Consider the following 24304-nt stretch of genomic DNA (forward strand, 5'->3'; position numbering starts at 1 on the left):
GCACAATATAGAAATACATATCTGCACACAGTGCTACAGCCCCTCGCTCCCTACATAAAACTCATCATTTCCACTCGAGGCATCTCAGAGGCTAACCTGAGCCTGATACGTTTTCTAACAGTCTCATTTGTTCTCACTATGGTGCTCCAGTCTGAATAAGATCTGCACCAACTCCATTATTGTTAATGACTATAACTGAAATAAAACATTTCCTCCAGCTTTTAACTGTGCAAAAATAAAGAAAATTAAGCAATAGATGACTAGTTGATCAACATGATAAAAATGAAGCTAGATGTTATAAGCATTAGGGGAAGCAGTTTAGTTAAAAATTTTCCCCCATTTTTCTCTTTCAACTGCTTACAGAAATGCTACTGCAAGCTGTTTCTTCGGTTTTGTTTTCTGAAAATACCTGTTTGCATCGGATCCTTCATGTAAGAAGCATGTTTCTCCACGTTTAAAAAAGATGATTCAATACCATGCATATTTATAAGCAAGTCATAATTGATATTAAATGCATTGCATTTTACTTTGTTAAGAAACTGGAGAGGAAAAGGGAATAACTTTCACTGTTTGCTAAGCTAAAATAACCTCAGCAAAATATTATGCTAAGTTAGCAGTGTTCCATTAACATCACTGTTTTCAGATCAAGATAAAAATAGAATTACACAACTCCACAATATTTTTGTGATTAACTTTCTCCAGCTCAAATTCAGAATTTTTTTGGAAAGATGAGCTAGTATAAATTATTTTATTAATATTGATAGGATCATCGTAGGGAAACATTAATTGAGCAGAGGTGTCATTAGCAACCTTCCACATGACTGGATACTCATTAGGTGCCTTCTTTTTTTTAAAAAAAAGTCTTTCTACTAAGAAGGGTGACAATTCATGTTTTACATTCACTCAAAATGGCTGCAGAAAAAAACAAACACACACCACAAAAAAACAAAAAGCCACCTTGCAGTGCTCTAGTAGCTCCTCTGCAGCTCCATGTAAGCAGCCATGTCTGAAGTCTCTCACTAAAATTTTTTAAGGAAAGTAATTTGACAAACACATTGATCCTATTTCAAAGTGCTTACAAAGTTTTCTTATAAGTTTTCTTAAAGTTTACTTACAAACTTTTTGAGCTCTTAAAGCTTCTGAAATCAAGACACTGTATGAACTTATTCCTCCCTCTGCTCTCCAAAAAGACGACAAAAGTAAGAAGTGTGCTGTAAAAGAACCTGTATAACTAATACAAACACCATCCAGATGTATCTGAAAGGTCAAAAGATCAAGGCAAATACAAACCTATTTCCCTCTCCCCTTTCTCCACTTCTCCCTTCTTCCTCTTGCTCCTCAAATCACACATGATTTTGAATTCAATAGCATCAACAGAATTGTAATGTTTTCACAATTGGGCTCTGGGTTTCTTCTCAGCCGGGAATGCCATTTATTTACCGAACTATACCCTTACAATATTTTTTTCCAACTTTATCCTTGGGAGTATGAACGCAGTAAAGTGAACTACATACCAAATAAGCAAGGTTCTATTTCAACTGAATCATCATGAACAAAACTGAAGCTAAGAAAGTGTTCCTGAAATGTGTGCACATCGTGACTCAACTGCAATGCTTGAATTGAGGCAACATTCATTTCCCTGCAACCAGGCAAATTCTACCTGGGAGTAACAGGAAAAAAAAAAACCAAAACAAACAAACAAACAAAAAAAAAAACCAGCACCAAAACGAATACAATCACACAATGATACCTTTGTAAAATACATTAAAAACTGGTTACATTTTTACATATACATCGGAGTAAAACCTTGTATTGGGCTACATGAAGTTCATCAGACCAGACTGCATAAAAAGCAGAATTTTCAAATTCACCTGTTTAAACTCAAACTTGTTGCACACAATTTTCAATTTTATGAAACAAACAGCAACAAGGTCATCTCAATGCATTCCCAATTATTAACTTATAAAGATAATATATCCTGAACTAAAACTAACAGCTCTTAGGCAGCTTCTGTGGAGAGGTCACTCATCTGAATGCGGTATGATGTTAAACTGAAGAGTATCAGTAGGGGAATTTTCAACTTTTATTGTACAACATGAACATCTGCTCAAGAGAGCTCACTCTGAGAGGTGCTGAGGTTTATATATTTTTTGATCAGAAACAGTAGAAGTCAGCAGGTTACAAGGAACCGCAAAAAGTAAAATACATTAGCAAATGAATAGCAGACTATACACACTGGTGCAAACTTAGAAACCTAGATATGGTACGAGTGATGAAGTGAAATACATCTGTATCGATGAATTATGCACTCCATCTCCTACTGTAGCCTCCTTTTACAACAAAGCCTCCATTGTCTGCTATGTTCATATTTAACTTTACACAAGACAACTTATTACAACATAATTTACCCAATTACCTTGCTCAGAGAAGGTGCTTGACCCTCAGCTGAAGCTCTGCAAAGCAATTATAGGGCCATTTGGAATCACTGCCTTTGATAGTCTCACCCGCCAGTTCAAACCCCCAGAAGAAAGCATTTCCTAAACAAGCAAAGGAGCACAGTTGAGCAGCTTTGGGCACACAGCAAAGTGGCAGATACTGTACGTTCTAGCTTCCTGAGAAGCCAGTGGAGGAAAGCACACCACTGGGCATGAGTTCACTGTGCTATTGGGGTGGAGAGGAGGAAAAAAGGGAGGGAAGGACTTTGTCCTACCTAAAAACCAACAGATACCACAAGATGCCCAGCAGAGTTGGAACCTTGAATCTCACAAGTCAGTTATTTTGCACAGATATCCAGAAGTCTAGTCCTGCTTCAGAGTAAAGCAACTGTGTTCAAAATATTCCTTTTGTGAAGAGTTTTCCTCAAGTCACCTCTGAAGAAATCCCTGTCGGAAACTGGACTCTATTCAGACCTACGCATCTGCACTTGCTGGGGGAATACAGTAAATTGGATTTACCCTCAAAGGACTGACATCCACACCAGGTAGTCTGAAGAGATTAGGTTATGGCATTATTTATCACTCTTTATGCCCTGGAGAAGGTACTAGGATGACATACCACAGTGCACTCTTCCTTCATTCCTCTATGTTTAGGGAGAATTCCTGCTTATTTTTCGTGTACACAACACGCCCTTTTCTCTCTTCTTCATTGTTGGAGGTTGTACCGGTTTTGTCTGGGAATAAAATTTTCTTCACAGTAGCTGGTATGGGGCCGTGTTTTGGATTTGTGCTGAAAACAGTGTTGATAACACAGGGATGTTTTGGTGACTCTGGGCAGGGCTTACACAGAGCCAAGGCCTTTTCTGCTCCTCACCCCACCCCACCCGTGAGGAGCCTGGGGGGCACAAGGAGCCGGGAGGGGACACAGCCGGGACAGCTGACCCCGACTGACCCAGGGCTACCCCAGACCGTGTGGTGTCACGCTCAGCTTACAGAGCTGGGGGAAGAAGAAAGGGGGGTTTTAGAGTTACAGCATTTGTCTTCCCGAGTAACTGTTGCATGTGATGGAGTCTGGTTTTCCTGGAGATGGCGGAACACCTGCCTGCCGATGGGAAGTAATTAATAAATTCTTGATTTTGCTTTGCTTGAACATGCAGCTTTTGCTTTACCCCAGACCATGAGTTTTCCTCACTTTTACCCTTCTAATTCTCTCCTCCATCCCACTGGGGGGAGTGAGCAAGTGGCTGGATGGTGCTTAGTTGTCAACCAGGTTTAAACCACAACAGAGGTCCTTTAAATATAAGGAGTACAAGATGATTACTGGTGAAATTATGAAATATCTTCTTTAGATTATAATTATGGTACACCAAGGAATATTAATGTATGTTTCAACAGAAAAATACTATATATTAGGCTCTTTCCAGCAAACAGACGAGATGACAGCTTAACATTTCATCACTAGATCTCCTCTTAGGAGTTGCAAAATGACGTTGATGTCAGATGCCTCTCAAAAATATGTACTTGAAGAAAACACAGAGTTATATTACAGTGAATAGCACAAAATATTCCAATATGCTAGAAACAATAAGCAATAAATGAAATTTCCAATTGACTTTCCAGCAAATCTATTTTCATTACAAATGGAGATTTTGCATGTATTGCATTACTTATGGTAATTGTGTGACATCTATTATGAATAACCATGTATTCCAATCACCTCTTTTAATTATATTCTGCCATAAGAGCAAGCCATGCAATACCTTGCCCAGACTTAGTTAACTGTGTGTGTGCTGCATATCACATTCTGATGGCTATGTTGAGGACAAAAGGTCCCAGACATGCACAAACTGTAATGGGAATGGCTTGTACCTGTCATCTCCTTCATTAGCCAGAAACTACTTAAAATGAATAAAAAAATCTGAAGTTCAATCTAGTTATGTGCTGAGGTAAAAAAAAAAAATAATCTTTTTATTCCTTTCTTTTATAAAGTTCATGCTAATTGGCACCTGAATGCAAAGCACATGGCTATCTGCTACTGATGCAGGTACTTATATTTTCTGTAGTGGCAAAACTGCAATGGTGGCAAGCACCTCCTTTGTCTTTGTTATCTATTGTCCATTTATGGCTCTTGAGTTTGAGCTTACTGATGTGATAAAAAGGATAAAATTACAGGTTTGTTCAATAACCGCACCAATTACAAATTTGCTCTCTACTAGAATAGAAAAGAACAGCTGGACTAAAATTATTCATTATTTATGAACAGGACCTTAAACAAGAATGCCAATTATTGTGTTAAACCTCAAAGGAAACATTTGTTTTACCTTCTCCGAATCCCACCCCAGTTTCCCCTGCCACTTTTCACACAAAAGTTTGCTAACATTTAATTTTACTTCCTTCTACATAGCTTTGCTCTTCTGTGTTTTAAACTCGACTTCTTCCAGCTCTCTAGGATGAGTTTTTTTCTCACTGAACATTTAGCCAGGTTCCTTGCTATGCTAAAATATCAATGGGTAATTTTTATTTTTTTTTTTTCCCAGACAGTTCTGTCACCCCAATGACAGGAACCTTGAAGTAAGCTCACATAAGTCAGTTACTATAAAATTATAGCCATAAATCGATGCAAATTGTTAATAAGGGTAAACTTGACAAAATGGGAAGCTGTAACTAACCTAACACACACTAAAATTATTTAAAATATCAATGTAAATTTAATTAAATACTTTCAATGTCAAAAAAATAAGCTGCTTTCATCTAAATCAGGGTCCCAACAATTGTGTCATTAAAAAAAATCACAACATTGGGAAGACAGTAGGCAACCTTGATGAAATTTGATCTTTCTATTTAAAATACTGGCACAAAGCATTTAGAAAGGGATTTCAAACCACACCGTTATATTAATGCAACTATAACAATGCAAACAGAATAGGTAAATCCTTATGGTGAAGTACATTCTTCAACAGTGAGCACCTTTCAAGCAAGACAAGACTTGAAGGGGAAGTATTTTTATCAGGCCAAATGATAGAGTTGAACTCCATCCCCACAAATAAGACAGACAAGCTTTTGTGCACAGAGCCCTGAATCTATTATCTTCAGAAGCAGCATTTCTTTATGCGAGTCAAACATCATCCCTTTGTTGGTAGACTGCAAACAAAATGACTCCAGCCCTGAGATAATTAACTGGCCTCTCTATCACCACGAAATCCAAGTGGTTTGCATACACAGAGCGGGGCAGTCATTCTTTGGGCTCTATGGAACCTTTTTCCCAGAAGGTAGCTGGAGAAAACAGTGAAGCTGATCTACGGGCTTGTTGCTGCCAAGGGTGCAGTCCCACTCCTTACCCTCTGCACAACATAGTTTAATTTAGCTAATTAAGCATAGGAACTGCTTTTCTTACTCTCATTTGTGCAAGTAAACATTATGGCATTAGTAAGTCCTACTAGAGGGACCAGGACTGCTCATATAAGGAAGAGTCACAGAACAGCTTTATTTGAGATCTGAGGGAGAAGAAAAAAAACACTTGGGACTTTCCACCGATGCTCAACAGCTTCAGTCTGTATCTCAAAAAAATTATCAAATAATGACAAAACAGAAAGTAAGTCTTCTACATTCCTAATGAAGAAATATATTCTAGAGTTTCCCCCCATTTTCACACAAGACCCGTCATTTATATCTGTTCTTCCCATTCAGGAGGCCTTTTCCACACCATCAGAGGTGCTTCATCCTCGTCCTAGTACTCTCTTCTTCTAGTTACTAGACATTTTGAGAAATTCATATAAGTAGTTCACTCCTTATTGTACAAACATTTTCTGTCTCATGTGATTCCCTTGCTACCTCCAGCATCATATTTAGGTTACAAAGTCTTTACCAAAACCCCTTATTTTTAGCTCTTTGCTGAAGAGCTAAAAGGAGCATGACTGTTCCTTAGCATTTTGCCAAAAACAAACTAATAACAGCAATGCATAGCAAACTTCTGTAAAAAGCAGTAAAGAGGACTTTCCCACACACCCGGTTTGATATGTGTAATGTGTTGTAACAGTGCAGTCTACTGCAATATATGGATGCGAATTTAAAATTCAGTTATATTGCAGAATATATATTTTCTAAATCTTAGTTTTATGGCAAATATTAACAGTTGTTTAGGCTAAAAATCATAAAATTCATAATTATGTAGCATAAATACAGATGTGATAAATGTGCAATGTACAAACTAGCTAAATCACAATAAAAAGCAGCTCTGTAACTTTATGAAGAATTGAAATTTCATACATATGCTAAACACCAATGTTTTCACACAAACTTGTGAAAGAATACTACTGTTCTTTCCAAAGCCAGCGTGCTTATCTTCAATAGAAATTATCAGGAATGTAAAGAAATTAATTACTTTTAAAATATGTTAACAAACAATAGTAATCAAAAGGATTATTTCTTTTTAACTGCAAACCTTTTAAGAAAAACATTGTGACAATATTTGTGACAATACAGAATAAGTCACTCTCAAGTGATACAGCAATTCTGACAGGATATGTCAGAAAGCTCAGACAAATGGTACAGCAAAGCAGATGCTATTCTTACATCGTTTGACCCTGGATCCAACCCCACCCATGTAACAGACCCAGAACAATTACGCTGCAGCTTAGGGTGTTCCCAAATCTTTGAAGGAGCATCTGGTTCATCTAATGTTTTCTCTACTCATTAATAAAAGGAACAAGCTGCAGTAACTCACAGTGCAGCACACTGTCTCAGCAACAAATAATGACTATTAACTTCACATAATGATGAAGTTGCCAGAAAATACCACGTGCTTTGGGTTTTTATGTATGGCCTATTCCCCACAATCAGAATACTTTCTGGTGGAAAACACTAGATTTCTACAGAAATAGGAAGACCAAATACTCCAGCAAATTTCAGTATATAAGTTAAATATGTCTTTTTTGGTTTTGTTGTTTTGTGGTTTTGTTTTTTTTTAATGGAAAAACCTTTTCATAATCAATCCCAGATGAAAAGTTATTGTAAAGTGTTTATTCTAATTTATTATCTACACATACACATGAATTTCCTGAAAGAGCCAAACTGTCCAGCACAAATTTCTGTAAAATTGCTTGGTCCTGATAACCCCTCAGCTCATTGTTCCCAGCTGGAAAGCCTGTTCTTTTTAATAACCAATTCAATAAACTGTTGAAAAATGCTTTGTATAATATAGTATTGCCATAGATCTGATGTTTGTCTCTGTCATTACATACTGCATTCAATCAATTTACAAATGTTGCTGTGTTCCTTTTGTGCTAGTCCTTCTTATGGCATCCTGAACACAAATCCAAAGATCAATAACTTGTCTACTGAAAAAAAAAATTGGACATAACAAATGAATAATTTTATTTATAATAAAAAGTCCTAGTCCCCAAATGGATTCTACTAATGCTCGAATTCATTTTTCATGTTTAGCACAAGGTAAAAAAGCAAGTACCCTGCACAATTCAATGAGAAAGGCAGTGATTAAAAAAACAGTTCATATTTATTGAGGATGTGAGCAAAACCATGTAAAGCTATAGCATATGGCTAGGAAAACATCAGTAAAATGGGAGGTCATTCAAAAAGTATTTGTTACCATATTAAAGACCAAATAGTCTATGTCAAAGAGCAGATGGATTTTCTTTAAAAAGACACTACAGTTCTGCTCTGAACTATGGAAGCAGCAAGGCTCTGAATGAAATCATTTAAGTAAGAAGACAATTAAAAGCTTAGCTCATGCTGGTTGCGTGAGCCTATTCGGTTCATCTTGTGCCTTTTGTGTGACAGAAACAATGCATTTGCTGACTATAGACACATCCCTGCAATATGCCAGCTACTGAATAGCTACCTCCTCTAAAACAACTCCATCGCTGTCCAAGGGAGCCACGAATGACTTCTTTTGCAATTACTCCTTGCAGAGCAGCAAGCTAACAGAACTTAACAGGAAATGGGGACTCTAGATAGAAAATGGTATTGGTACCTGTATAAACACACAAATCCCAGTCAGATTAGAGAACAACCAGCATATCTCCTCCCTGCTCCCAAGCTAACTGCTGTGTGCTGCATAGAGTATACCACCTAGACTCTTGGCTCTGTAACAGTTCACGGGCATTAGCAAAACAAAATCATTTCTGTACAAGACAGAAAACCAACATAAAAACACACCCCAAAACCCACTATCTCATTAATCGAGCCTGTCCCCAATAACATGTGCCTGGGTGCTCTCCAAAAAGAGAGACAAGTAGAAGGGGCAGGGAAGCCCCATCTTCCCCGTGAACCCTATGCAAGAACGGAACAGCATATCGTCACTCCTCATTTTGTCACGGGAGTTGAGTGACCTCATGTCTTCTGACAGACTCTGGTCAGACACCCCCTGAGCTTTAACCATTTTCCTATTAGGTGACATCAAATAGACTGGATGTCCTGAGGGGAACACGCACTAATCCTGCGCACTGCCCGTATGTAGCTCTCCCTCTCCATTTGGTTGTGACAAAAGAGGTGAAGGAGTTTGCTGCTACTGTCAAACACATGCACATATTTTAGCTTACACAGTGGAGATTCCTCGATAATGCCAGATATCCCTTACTCAACAGTAAGATCCCAGTTACTTCCTATTCAAAAATCTGCAGTAATCACTCAAAGGGACCTTATTACGAACATCTGATTACTGAGAGATGGGTCTCTCCAGGGACAGAGAAACTCTCCTAACCATGAATACGATGTTCTTGCTATTCCTACTCTTGGTTACTATTAGCACAGTTGGACTTCCAAGTGTCAAGCTGAATTCACGTGATTGGCAGCTGAAAATAGTATAAACAAACCAAAACTGTAACATGTTAACTGAACAAGCATGCTTTGGTAATGCTCCAATCACAAACACTGAACTCCACGAGACCATTTTGACTGGAGTTTTTTCCAGACTATAGCTTTATTTTAAAACTATTTCAGCAAATTCACACCTCCAATCCTACGTTCTGTTTCAAGATGGAATTTCAACCTTACTAGTTAATTAAAGCCACCACCTGCAGTGAGCTGGCTTTCAAACTGATTTCCTTTGTCTCTCTAATTCACACACATTAATATTTTATTTTCAAAAAAAAAAAAAAGAAAAGGAATGTCACAAGTGTGCCAAAGACAAGGCAGATAAAATTATTGCAATAAAACAAAGAAAATACACTTGTTACTGCCAGGTCTCGAGATGAATGCTGCATTATAGAGACATTTTAAAGGCTTACAACTGCAAATTGCTCTATTTTACATACTGTATTCTAGCCTATGCATCAAGATCTTTTCTAATTTTTTCTTATTGTAATGAGAAAGGGAAAGGGTCGGGTTTTTATTACCTGAACATCTATTCAATGGAGAAACAAAGACTACATTATATATTACAACACATGAGCTATTAAAACAATGTGACACTATAAAATATGCTGCAATACTCATTATGGGATAAAAAAAGCTAAACCTGAGCAAATAAATGTATCTGCCAAACAGTCAGCAATAACTGTACAACTAGAGTTTATAATCTTTAATTATTTAAGAAGGAAAGAAGCTTGTAATAATTAATTTTTATAGGTTTCCTAAATTGTCATTACTAGGTGCTCACAAAACTTTAAAACATATCTTTTATCGCTAATAACTCTTCTTTATTTTTAACAGATGCAATTGTTCACTTAACTGATTACTTGAAAAAAAAAAAATCATTAACTATTGTTTTTAAAACTTCCACACACAGTACAGAAAACAATGCATATACCGACATACCACTCAGCATCTCACACTGACTGATGTGATACTGTCTTTAGATAGCTTTGAAAATTATTTTTTTTCATGACAAATCTGTAAAACACACTGCTTTATATCAGATACTTCAGAAACTTGAAGTTGAAAGGAATGGCTTCGTATAATTCATTAAAATATATCGGTGAGATAGCAACACCTTTAAAGTTTCTATAAATCCATGCATCTTCGCTGTGCATTTGTAACCAAATGATCTAACTTATGGTACAGACACCATTCAAAGCAGGTATAGAGGGAAGTTCTATATTGAACAATTATAATCTACAGAAGTGAAGGGAGGCGAGGAAGGTTCCATATTTTAGAAGAAAAACATTTATGTGTTTTTTAAAAATATATTAAAGGTCACTAAATTTTAAATTATACATTAAATTATGACAGAAACAACATAAAACTACAGAAGAACAAGAAAGCTTTCAATAAACTCCAGACATCTTCCTTCTTTTCCCAAAACACTTTCAGTCATTGCCTGAATTACTACTAAAATTTTACCGTGGACCTTCATGGAAAACGATCAGTTTTGAGTATTTCTGAAAAGCTCCACCTCAAGCCATGGAAATCAGCACAAGTTACACAGCGGCAGTTTTGACTGGAAAATAACATGCCACCCTACAAAATACACTAAATGGGTACAAATAGTATCTTGCAGAATCAAGTTCCTATACAGTTTCTAATTTGAGAATTTTACTTACAATATGGGCTTCATTTTTTCCTCAGGAAATGTGTGCACTATACAGATGGTTTATTTAATCCATTCCTACCTAAATTAATCAAAGCAATCTGTCCCAAAAAAATAAGAGTCTTCATACAAGATTCTGCTGCCATTTGACAAATTGTGTACATTTAGCCAGGAGAAGTTGAAAAATCCTCCATAAAGAAGTTACCACATCTAAAAATAAGTGACATTATTAAAAGGGAAGTGCAATGTGTTATTTAGCATAATACGAAATTTAAACAGTACCATCTCAGATTCACTTTAAAATGCTTTTAGTAGCACCTGGTTGTTTATACATCTTCTGTGGTGAAAAGGTCAATAGAAATTCACCTCTAAGGTCACAGTTGCTAAGCAACCGTTTTCGGCAGTTCTGCAACACCGATCAAGCGTATTAGGTTCCACTGCCTGGTTTCAGAATAAACCCGTGCAGCATCCTACCTGGCCTTTGAGGTGCACCGAGCTTCCCAGCTTTTCCCAAGAGCGAGGGCGCCCATCCTTGAGGTGCTGCTCGAAAGGATACGCCCTGGGACCACCGGCTTCCGGTTCACGAGAGCAAAGGAGAGATCAGTCTTCAGGAAGACCACAGAGGGCTTGATGAGGTGCTGCCCAAATCTCAGCATGGTAAATGTTAATCTTCAGGGTCTGAAAGAGACAATAGTTAAGATTATTAAGGGACTGGCTTTGCCTTTCCAAACAACAGGAATAGGACAATCAAACTGTCTAGGTAGCTTCTGAAGGAAGCTTCCTCCTGGGCTCACCAAGGCATTGGGAGTTTTGGAAAGGTTGGTAGAGGCTTTCCTGAAAGTATCACTTTGAAGGGGTGGTGGAAAAGGCTTGTTTCCAAAGCAAAAATTTCACATATAATTTCTTAAACCCTTTCTCATCATCTTGGCAAGACTACAGAATTCTAGACAGAGAACGTAATCTCTCCCTCCCATTTTCGTTTGTTCTGCATTGTATATATTTGGGTCATATGTGCTTGGAGAAGCACGAATAGTATTTCACGTGCCCTTTCCCACAATGCAAATCAATGCACACAGGGTTCACGAAATAAAGAAATCACATTTTCTAAATCAATCTCTCCACTAAATACCTCAATTGAAAAATACCAACAAATTAAGGAAAGCATATTTAGTCATTTTCCATCCATGCTTTCTAGTTCGAGTAACTGAAATGTGAAAAGGATCAATAGTTGTGTGCTACATTTTCTCTTACACAAAGAAAGCCAAAGATTTCCACTTTCATTCACTAAAATTTTCTCTCCTCCTGAGGAGGATGAAAATCATTCTTAAAGAGCTGAAGCACAATCCTAACAGTGCCTATTTTCGGTCTTTAAGCCCTAGAGTATTTAAAGTATTTAATACAATCAGAAATATTGAAGGTGCTGCAGGGTAAAATATGAAGTAATGAAGAATTTCAGCTGACAAGATTTCAGACACATCTAACATTTCCTTGCTTGAACCAAGTGACTAATCAGAAAATTCAATTTTATAAGTTGCTTCAGATGGGGAAAGATACGGTCAGAGACATGGAACACCTTTTGCAAGCCTACTGTGTTCAAGATCTAAACTTGGTTCTTAATCTAAAAGATTTATTTTAATTTAGGGTCCAACTGCTTGTATCTGCTCCAACAAAAAGTACATATAACGACCTCATCTAAGTGCACACACTTTGAAAGTGTCTTTGAGAAATGCTTGTTTTTTGGAAAAGAAGTTATGGCTTTTTAGCTATCTGATTCCACAAAATAACTAAATTAAAGGATAGCAGATACATCTAGTCAGGCTTTAATCGAAAAAAAACATATATAAAACTTAGTATAAGATACAGTAAGCAATCATTCAAGTAATAAACATTCTATAAGTACTGTGTCTTGTTTTACTTTTGAAAATCACAGATGAAAGGAAATGCTTGAGCAGACCATAGAAGACGAGATTTTAACCATCCCTGTTTTCAAGATCTGAAAATGTTTTATAATTATTTTTTTCCCATAAAGTCAACAGAAGATTAAGTGTCTGAGAAGATGTGTCCCTTACTGTATATTAAACCTGAAACTTGACAGCATACAAAAATCGAGTCTCTTTAGCTACTAGAAAAATCGCTTACCAGAGGAAACACCTGCTATCTTGTGCTGATGTCTGAAAAAAATAACTATTAGGAACTTCAACCAATCTTCTTAATTTCTCTTAAGCAGTCCATCAGCAACCCCCCCGTGAGTGTTTCTCATTCTGATTAAAACATGCAAGAATGATTTTACGTGATATGATAAAGAGACATGGTTCTCTTCATAATGCAGGAAACGTTTCTGAGAAAGGAGCAAAACACATTAAATAGCCAGGATTACCACCCGGTGATGAAACTGTAAGCTAGTATCTCCAGTAGCTGGAAAATCAAACGTGCCACCAAACCTGCCATTGCATCTAGCAATACTATGAACAGAAATAAAAGTACTACTGCTCATTTCTTATTCTGTCTTCCAGACTACTGATAACTAAAAGCACCATCCAGAGACATGGAATAGACTTAAAGAGAGAACCAAGTCTCTAAAATAACAGATGCTGATTTTAAAATCTGATGCTTTAAAATTTGATTTAAAGAGGCGGAGAACCTAAGGTTTTGGTAATCACCAGGAGAAGTCCTCTGGCTGTTTGCTGCCATAAGCCAAAAACCCCCAATAAGCAATAGCAGAATAGAGTTGATGACTTTGGAAATAAGGCCTGGATCCCATGCTTCAACAACTGAGACTCCAGGAGAGCTGGAGATGGGTGACCTGGTGCTTTTCTAGTCTAATTATCTATCTTAAATTGCTAGGGGCTCCTGGGGGTCTTGCCAGTCTAATGGTGACTCTGAAACTCTGTTAAAAATAACCAGTTCCCACTCTGATATGTATGTTGTAAAATCCTCAAGCTGCAGAACAGAACAAATTGATAATTACAAGAGCCAAGGTTAAATTTGTGCTAAGGGCTTCATGTAAAGGTGTCCTGGTTTTGGCTGGGATAGAGCTAATTTTTCTTCTTAATAACTAGAATAGTGCCGTGCTTTGGATTCAGTATGGGATTTGCTATGAGAAGAATGTTGATAATCTACGAAAGTGTTTAGCTGCTAAGAAATCAAGGACTCTTCAACGTCCCATGTCCTGCCCATGTGCAGGTGCACACCAAACTGGGAGGGAGCACAGCCAGAGCACCGGATCCAAATTGGCCAGTGGAATATTCCATCTCATATAATCTCATGCTCAGTACAGAGAGCAGGTTGGCTGGAAGCTGCTCCCTCTCTTCTGGGATTGCAGTTTCGGCATTTTTCTCTTGTCTAGGATCTCTAGCTGGGCATCGGTGGCAAGCAACTGCATTGTGCATTATTCATTTGTATTATTAGCATCATTATTAATATAATTGTTACTTTATTTTTATTTAAATTATTAAATTGGTTTTATCTCAACCTATGAGACTCCTTACCTTTACCCCTCCCCAGTTCTCTCCCCCATCCCCCAGGGCAGGGATGGGTGAACAAGCAGCTCTGTGGACTCCGACTGCTGGCCAGGTTTCAATCACAACATAAGGACAAGGGCATTCCCTGAGGCCAAAGTTTCACTAAGTCACATCATCAGTGCAGGTAGTGGACTTGGGGCAGACGAGGACCATATTGAAGAGTTGATGAGCAATTAAAAACATTTTCATTTGAACAAGAAGGACAATATGAAGATCTTCTAACCTAATTATCTAAATATCCTATTCTACCACATATCTAAGTATCCTACTATCCTATCCAATATCCTACTATCCATACAATAAAAATGTATTTCTCTCTCCCCTTTAAACTCTGAGGATTTGCAATCCTATTTAGATTTAATAGCAGACTACTAATCTGGCTTTAAAACCTCCACTTAACATCCGCATAAAAGAGGTGTTAAATTAATGGGAAATCCCGAGCATTCATTATCTCAAAACAGGAAGAACTAGAACCATGAAGCAGTGGGTAAAACACATCGGAATGATGGAATGGAGCCCAAATTCCCAAACTGCCACTGTTTACCCACAGTTGACCAGAGCACTGTAGCCAGTAGGTTCTGCTCCAGCAGGTAACCTGGGACATGCAGGGAAGTGGCAGAACTCCCTAGAAGCTCAGTCACAACTGGAAACCAAGGCCATGACTCTACACATCCCTACATCATCATAGGCTGTTTGTCCAACCTCCAATGAACCTATGGAGAACACATCTGCTATCCACACTAACACCATAATGGAGAAGCATCTCTTCAGGACAGTCACCATCACCTGGACCCTATCAGTTACTGACCATAATTTCATCACTAGAATTTGTTAATTAAAATTAACCCTAAACTGTATTGGGAAAAACACATATCTGATGGCTCTATCAGAACAATACCATACATCCTTTTTCATACTTCAGGAGAGATTATTGAAACAGATTTTGCCAGTTGAGTTGAGATCCTGTATAAAGACATTCAGCATTTGCCAAAATAAACATGTGCAACATTATTAGCCACAGAGTTTAGGTCACCATTGCTCTCTAATATTGATGGGTATTTTCAATGCTTTGAAAACAATTAAAAATGCATTTTCAGAAAATGCTAAATGGATCCATACACAGATTCTGTGAACCACAGAATTTAGGTTGACTATATCACATATTCATAACACATCTACCACATGCACCTTTACTTATTTCACTGCCATCTTGCTAATAAAAGTCCAGAAAGGATCAGAAAAGTAAATGCACTGGCCTCGCATCTTGCTAAGCAGTAGTTTGAAGAATCATGTTATAGCCCAGAATTATTAGAATATTTTTAAATCTCATGCATAGAATAAATGCATGTATTAAAACCTTTTCTATTTGCTTACTATATATGTCATTGTTTGAGCTCAGAGGGCAACTGAGCAGCATACAGCCACTCGTTCCCCCCTTCCCCAGCAGCACTGGGAAGGAGAAAGTAAAGCAAAAGGCTCAGGAATCGAGATAAGGACAGGGATGACTCACCATTATGGTCATGGGCAAAAGCCAGACTCGTTAGGGGAAGGAAAAGAACAACCTAAATTTTAATACAGACACTAACAACACCACCACTTAACAGACAGAGTAGGACTGTGAGAAGCATTACCACATCTTGAAAACACCTTCCCTCATCCCTCCCTTCTTCCCAGACTCAGCTTTGCTCCTGATATCTCCACCTCCTCCCCCCAGCAGTGCAGGGGACAGGGAATAGGGGGTGAAGTCAGTCCTGCCACTTCTTCCACCTTGGGGGAGGAGGGGGGAGACACGACTTCTGGCATTCTTCCTCTGTTCCAGTTGGTGCCCCTCTCACAGGACAGTCCTCTACAAACTCTCTCCAACCTGAGTCACTCCCAAAGGCCTGTGGGTCACCCCTATACGCTGCAGTCCTCCCAGTGCCAAACTACAACAGCAGGGGCTTCTCCCCACAGGGTCACAGCCTTCTCTGGGTGCAATCACCTGGACCAGTGTGGGGTCCCCAGGTCAGCCTCTGCTCCTCCGGTGACCTCAATGAGTGCCAGGTGGCCCTGCCATCTCACCATGGGCTGCAGGGGGGCTCTGCACCAGCACACTTGCCCCCATGTCTCCTCCTTTCTTCCACTGGCCTTGGTATTAACAGATATTCTCCTTACCACTCTGCCTCACAACTCCAACTCCTCCTCTCAGGTTCCCCTTCTTAAATACATGATCACAGAGGCGCAGCCACCATCACTAATTGGCCCATCCATGGTGCAAAGGTGGGTCTGACTTGGAGCCAGGGGAGCTTCAAGAAGCTTCTCATGGGGGGCACTGCTGTAGCCCCCTCCTCTGCTACCCAAAACCCCACCACTAACTCAAACCCAGGACACTATACAGTAATATATCTGGATAATCGATTTTATCTCTTTATTCAGACTAAGTAAATATAGAATGCGTTTCAAACAAATGTGTCAGTTGCATTAGTTGTGCTGTGTAATACTGCAAACTTCCCACTGCTGTTCTCTCAAATTCTGCAAAGGGATTATGGGAATTTTTTTTTTCTTTGACAATTATTCATGATCTTGTATACATTACTTGAGATGTTTTCTGCCCTGGTGATCCTCTGCATTTTTCTGTAAAGCATGATCATCTGTACTCAGAACCAATACAAATGCTAAAAAATACATTAGGGAAATGAGTAATGGGCACAACTGAAAAATCTGTGGCTGTGCAGCAACACACTGCAGCAAGGCTGGAATATTCCAGAGTGCAGTGAGGCAGGAAACTGCTACCAGCAGAGCAAGTTTTTAGTCATCTGAATTCGACCTCCTTATTGCTTGAATGGCCTGTAAACAAGCAGAAATCAATACAGTACAGGTGCATGCATGCAGGTCATGAGATGCAAATAGTGTGTGCACAAGGTTTCCCAGCTGATTGGAATCACCTCACTAAGTCTGCTCCTCTGGGGAGTTCCATTTTTCACATAAAGAGGAGGTCACTGCCAGCTAAAACAGAAATGAAGTATAATTGGTGAAAGATGTTTCTTCTTTAATGATAGTAGTCTTTCTAATCCTTAGTAATAAGGAGGACAATTACACAGTAATGTTAGAAAATCAAAGAAATAATTTTCTGATAAAATTTCAGCCCGGTTTAACACAGTTTCTGTTCTGACTATTCAGATGAAAAGTGTATTTACTCTTCTTCATATTGCATGTATACATTGCATTGCCTATTTCATCTACCTCATTTTCCTAATTAAATTTCTTTCAAGCTGCGTTCCTGCAGTTGTAGGTGGGAATACAGTATTAAAGCCTAACATAGTAAGTAGTCTAATTTTACAGCCACAACAGATCTCAAATCTGTTTAACCCATACTAGAAAAAGAAAATTTACACTGGCATTCTACACTATACACTGAAAAATATGAGTGCTAAAATTAAAAATGTTGAGATACACTGAAATACTTTCAAATATTATTACAGTTTTGTAAAATTTCAGGAATAGGCACACTGCATTTGCCCAGCCTATATAAATACTATTCATACATTTAATGTATTTTTCAGAGGAAATCTAAACACAGGTCTCACTACTGCAAATTTATTTGGTTGGGGGGGGCTAGGAGTTTTGATTTGTACTTCATTTTTTAAATAGCATAAGCTGTAGGAGCATGGGTGTCAAATACACAGGGAGAACTCTGAACAGAAGGCAAGGATCGCCTAAAGACAGGTGCCTAGGACATCAAGATAGGTGTCTGCTTGTTACCTGTCATCTCCAGAGCCTGACACCAATACCCTGGAATACTCCGACAAATTACTTTCTCTGCACTGACTATAGGAGTGATGGCACTAATTCTTTAAGGCTGTCTTTCTGCCTCCATAGCCCTCCCCATTGGATGCTTAATCGAGATGGTGCTGGTACTCCAAAATACCTCTTTATTTTATCATATAATTAATTACTTGACCTTAACGACAAGGTGTTGAGATCACCACCCACTGGGAACCAAGCTCAAGGCTTTTGCTGAGCAATCACGTGAGTACTGTTCTAGGAAAGCTACAAGTCTGGTTGTAATGAGGGAACACAAGATAATACAAAATGGGCTGCTAATATAAAATGTGTGTATTAAAGAAAACCAATTACAATACCATTATCTCTCTGCACTAATATAAATGAATATTTTAGAAACAGTCTGAGGAGCATTCTCAAATTTTAAAGTTTGCCATTTTACCATATTAACATCACCTGTTCATTAATTCTGACACTCCTGATTCTGCTACTCCATTTCACTGTAAAAACATTGCAAATTTCTATGGTGAAATGAGAACAACTTAGTTGATTAATTTTTTTAAGGTCTTACCAAAAAATCGTATTAAAAAAAAAAATCAGTAAGATAAGACAACTTGTGTCACACACCGTAGTTATGGGAACAAAGTAGCTCTCCAGTAACTGCTGTTTATGGATAACTTCAGATTTTTCCATCACATTTTCTAAGCTGCCCTTTATCCTATAAAACTATATCCTTAACTGCATATTTGGCATTTTTCCCTCTAGAAGGTTTGATTACGTGGAAAGTGATATTCCTATTTCGACATCTGAATTCTGCACCATGTTCAAGAAGTGATGTACAACGAAGAACTGCCCTGCATGCTATCTCCCCTCTCTTCATGCTTTATTATTTTTCACTCATTCCCTCCTCTCGCTGCCACTTTGTGAGGATGAAATTCACACAATTCAGAATATTACTTATCTAACCCAAGCACATAGCAATGAATGTCCTTGTTCCTAGCAGCCAGGATTTGCCATTTGATCAAAGAATACTTAAAAACACTAATGAAAAGAAATAATTTTATTCTAAAATCACTCAGTTTTTCTACTAGCCTTTTGTCCCTAGTGCAGCTTTATCTCTCAGCATCTTCCACTCCCACCCTTGTACAAGATTTAACTACATATTTTGAGTTCTTCCAGTTTCAGAAAATGGTCTCTAATTAAAAAAAACCCCTCTCTCTCTCAGTGAGCCAAAATATTGCATGCTACTGCTATTTCTGTTCTGAAAAAGCCAAGAAGAATTACAAAACTAGAAAAGGTGCTCAAGTATCTTTGACAGCCACAGCCTAGATTCTCTCCATGGGGATGGTATTTAATGCTCTACATGGGGTTGAAAGGAAAAGCTTGTGTGGATTATTTTCCATTTTCACCACCCACAGAAGCTACTGAACAGAAAGCCCATTAACTGTGATGCATGCAACCAATCCTGGCGGTGTTGACAAGGACCGATTTTTCATGTCATACGCAGATTATGATGGACTTGAATCTACTACACGTGGCTTCTCCTGCTTAATCTAGCAGGGAAGAAAACATCAAAATTATTACTGTTTAAATATATTGCCATTTTCTTAGCATGGTCAATCAAGCTAAATTATCTACACTCAAAAATAAAATAGACTGTGGTGTGTTGCATAGTACCTAAGCATATACCTTGATATGTGTGATGCTAAGGGTCATCATTTGCAATTCCATGGCCTGCCTTTCCCTCATAGCTCTGCTCCCGTTCACCGAAGCTGCAGCAGTGTTTCCCAGCCCCTCTGGGACAGAATTTTTCCATTCTGCTCTCACAAAATTGACCTCATGGTCTTGCACCTGGAAGCCATGGTATTTCTGTTATGGGGCATGACTGTGATCACCACGAGAATCATCCCTTCCTCTTCCCCCTTCTTCTACTGCCTGTTTATAGCTTTTAGGTTACATCAGTGGACCCAAGAACGTGCCTACGCAAAGCTTACTGACCAAGCAGCACCCAACCCCGAACACAGCAATAGCATCACAAGCAGAAACCTGAGGGAGGCCTGATAAACAGGTCCTGATGGTAACTAGATAGTTCCCAACTGTTCTGGGTCTGACTGAGACAGGGTTAACTTTCTTCACAGTAGGCTGCATGGCACAGTGTTTTGGCTTTATGACTAAAAGTGCTGACAACACACCAATATTTTGGCTATTGCTGTACAAGGCTTTCTATTTTTCCTCACTCTGCCCACCACCAGTGAACTTATGTCTGTCTGTCTTCCCCTGTGACTCCTGATATTAAAGCTGCATGCCTCTAAAGCTGTCCCAACATCCTTTGCACAACCAGTCAAGCCCTCAACACAATACATTTAAAAGCAGAAGATGCACAAAATGCGAACAAAGCACTGTTAGCCTATTTAAAAGCTATAGGTAAAACACAATACCAGCGTACAATGGATTTGGATCTGAATTTACAGCCCCAGAATAAAGCAAAGCTCAGGTCCATTTTAAAAGTCAGTAGAGACAAATTAAGTTTTAAGGGGAGCCTTACACACTAGTAAAGCATTTTCCTGCTGCCTCCCTTTGGATATTCACCTGTTTTGGCTCTTTTTCCCTTTTATTTATTATTATTTATTTTAAAATCAAATTTTTAAAATTTTTTCCAAAAATTGTTCCTCTTTCCTGTTTCTATTGCACCTGATAAGCTAATGTGGGGGTATACACAGGACCATGTACATAAATCTGTCCTCAGTTTCCTCTCTCCTAGTCATCTGGTTGTTGCCACGACTTTTAGTGTCTTCATTAAAAAAACAAACAAACAAACAAACCCCAACCAAACAACCAACCCTCCAAAAACAAAACAAAAATCCCCTAAACCAAATAAACAGCCTCCTCACCATCCCCCCTCCCAAAAAAAAACCCCAACAAAACATCACAGACCCCACCAACCCAAGTCAAACTTCCAGACACCCTGGTCTTTGCTGACCAAGAAGGATACAGACACCTAAAAGGAAGTGACCTGCTCTGTAGCAACACTGTAAAGCAATCACAGCATTGACAAGGTAATCAAAAGACACAGAATCAAGCTAGATGTCAAAAGCGATACACCATCCACAATACACGTAGAGGACATAAATATTTTTAAAGGATATAGAAGTAGTTATCAAATTCATTTCTATAGCAAGCATTTTGAAAAACAAATTAGGCCAACTTGTTTGTTTTTATAACTCAGGTAAGGAGTGCAAAGTTATAGACAATAAATGAAATAGTTTGTAGAGGCAAAAGAACTATATTAAACAAAGAAAAATGAGGGCTCAGAAGTGTCATGAAAGCACTAAATATGCTCTGCATTCTTCAACCATTAATATGTATACCCTATTTGCTACAAGATTACATATTCCATTTAACCATACTGAGAAATAGTTCTGGCAGTGGAAGATCATTGCCTGCCTTTGTGTTCAGGTTACAGCTCAACTTTTCTATACACTAGGAATAGTTTCCAAATATAACTGACATTAAATGGTTTTTTGCTATTGTGACACTGTAGCTATACCTGCACTTTTACTTTAAAAAAAAAAAATTATGATGACTCACATGAAATAAAACTGTCTTGCATTATATTGGACCTGGTTTATGTCCATTTTATGCCAGAATACATAAGCAGGAACTTAATACACTGCAATATTACAGAAGATCTCTTTCAAACAGAATCCCAATCCTAAAACTTGATCTAGACCTTCACAATCTTCTCTGCTAGACATCAGTGCCCAGTTTTCCTCAAATTAGCAGAGATGACCTAAAATTATGATTCCTCCTTCCATTGTCATCAAGATGATGACATGATCTAAAGAAAAGTCTGATAATTAAGAACTTTCCAAAATCCATGTACTACATCTGCGATTTTGAGATATTTTTTTATGAAATAGGATACAATCAACAGGTTCACCTCCTCACTGACTTCTACTGAAAGAGCAAAATATGTATGAGCATACATATGCAATAAAATAATGTTCACAAATCTTTCCTTAGTGTTAATCTCCTAGAAGAAAAAAACCCAAACAAACAACAAAACAAACATTATATTTTAAATAGTGTTTAATAACTTTCATGCACCATAACTATTATCCTGATGCATGGAGAAATCGGGGGTTTGGTTTCACCTCTAAGTCATTCTGATGAACGAGACCTTTAGTGTTGTAATAACTATTGTGAGTAATGGAACAACCAATGGCTTTTATTAAGAAGGAACACTGAATAATGTATTACCAACACTAAGATCAAGGGAAAATACATTTTTATCAGGGAAAAAGTATTAATATCAGTCATGCCATTTTTTAAAGCAGAAAGGTGAAAGTCAGAAAAGGAAAAGTTTAAGAAAATGCTTCACAGTACGCATTAAGCAGCAGAAATTTTACTGTGAAAATCCTTTTTTCTGGTGGCTACCTAGGGTTACATTACATGCTAGAAGGACAATAAAAGATTGTGACATTTCTTGAGATATATAAGTGTAAAGAAAACTCCACCTGGTGAAGGGAGAGATGGAAAGGAATGTCGCTATAGAGACCAGCACACTTGCACATTGAAACACTTGAGTTTAAGCTCATTTGAGGCTACAAACTGAGAGCTGACATGATGGAACAACTAGGAATGTTCTCTTGCTATACCTTTCAGTGGAAAAAGGTGGCTTTAAAAATGTGGAGAGAAGAAAAAGCTGTCGTGTTTTAGCATTCTTATTTATTACTTATATAGCACTACATAAAGTCACTTTATAGGCTTTAGAAATACACACCAAGACTAAGCCTTCCTCTGAAGTGGCTTACTATTGCCTTGGAGTGAATGCAGTTTGGACATCTATAGCATTGGACAGAAGAGATGGGGCAAATAGAGTTGTAGAAGAAAAGTTGCAGGGAGCTAAGTGAAAAGATTCAAGGAGTAAAAGTCCATGGGGAGAAGAGAGAAATGGCTCTTCCCAAAATTCTGTGACAGCATCAACCAAAGCACAGTCAGAAAGAGAGTGAGCACAGGGTGTGCTGTGGCAAAACGATGGTCCACACAAGCTCGGGCCAGCACAACCGCAGACAAAAGAAAAGAGTGTGATGAGCAAGAGATGTTGCATAATGAGTTTCCAGACACAGTCCAGATTTTTTTAACTTATGTCACTGAGAAACCAGTTAATGTCACTTAAAAAAAAACCCTACTGATTCAGTATACGCTTCTAAAGATTGATTTTCTGTATCTTGTTCCTTTGTCCTTTAAACTTTTTGATACTTAGTCCAGAGAAACTGAAAGATGCAAAAAGTTTCACCTTCTTCAGATGAAACTACTTTAGTTGAAGGACTACAGTTAAAGTAACTCCAGCCTTACTGAAAAGAAAACTATCAATAGAAAAATTGAGGCAGTTGAGACTTTTGAAAACTCACAAAGAAAGGAAAAAAGCCACACGTATACAATGACTCCTGACCATACGTTTTGCCCATATAAAGAAAAATAAGACACAAACAGTAAGAATAAATCTGGGATTAGTGTTATCATACTTAATTTCATTCAGAATGCAATGTATTAATATTAGACCATGGTTTTGCCTCTGTAATACTATGAATTTTTATATTTGGAGCAATTCCTGTGATACCAAGTGTCTCCATAAGCATTTTATCTTGCTGAATTAACGCAACACAAACATTTAGAGGAAAATGCAGACACTCTACTTTACCTAAAAATTCCTCGGGCATATAGATGAAGAGAGTCATGTAATAAAGATTTATTGTCAGATTTACATTTATATATAGCTAAAAATACTAGATAGTGGGTTCTTTACATTTATGTACAGTGCATTTAGATCTAATGTTAGTTGCTGGAATCTTGAAGACATCCCATTAGCTTTCATTTTACCACTTTACATATCTATGTGCTCTCCAAAGTAAAGTCATTTAAAGCAGGTTGTTCCATGGGCGCTGGAATTAATGAAGGCTCGTTTCAAAGGATTTATGTCCCCATCTTTCCCACACCTCTTTTTGTTCCCCCACAAGAATGAGAGCCCTCTCCCATGGCCCTTAGAGTACCCCAGCCAGGTGAGTTACAGCACTGCTGTACTTAACTGAGGCTTCTGC

At 38.1% G+C, this 24304-nt stretch overlaps 1 protein-coding gene across 3 annotated transcripts in view; it reads right to left on the bottom strand.

Moving 5' to 3' along the window:
* FHIT (fragile histidine triad) overlaps positions 1–24304 on the bottom strand; it is a 530054-nt gene that overhangs the window by 415214 nt on the left and 90536 nt on the right. For 2 of the 3 annotated variants that reach the window (XM_026857742.1, XM_026857744.1), the window contains exon 2: positions 11477–11598. In XM_026857742.1, the coding sequence (XP_026713543.1) occupies positions 11477–11576 (100 nt within the window). In that variant the 5' untranslated portion in view covers positions 11577–11598. Of the gene's footprint in view, positions 1–11476; positions 11599–13059; positions 13092–24304 lie in introns of all 3 variants that reach the window. The other variant, XM_026857743.1, reaches the window with a different exon arrangement.

Source organism: Athene cunicularia (genome assembly GCF_003259725.1).
Source record: "Athene cunicularia isolate RWA chromosome 12 unlocalized genomic scaffold, athCun1 chr12_part1, whole genome shotgun sequence".
Classification (NCBI taxonomy): Eukaryota; Metazoa; Chordata; class Aves; order Strigiformes; family Strigidae; genus Athene; species Athene cunicularia.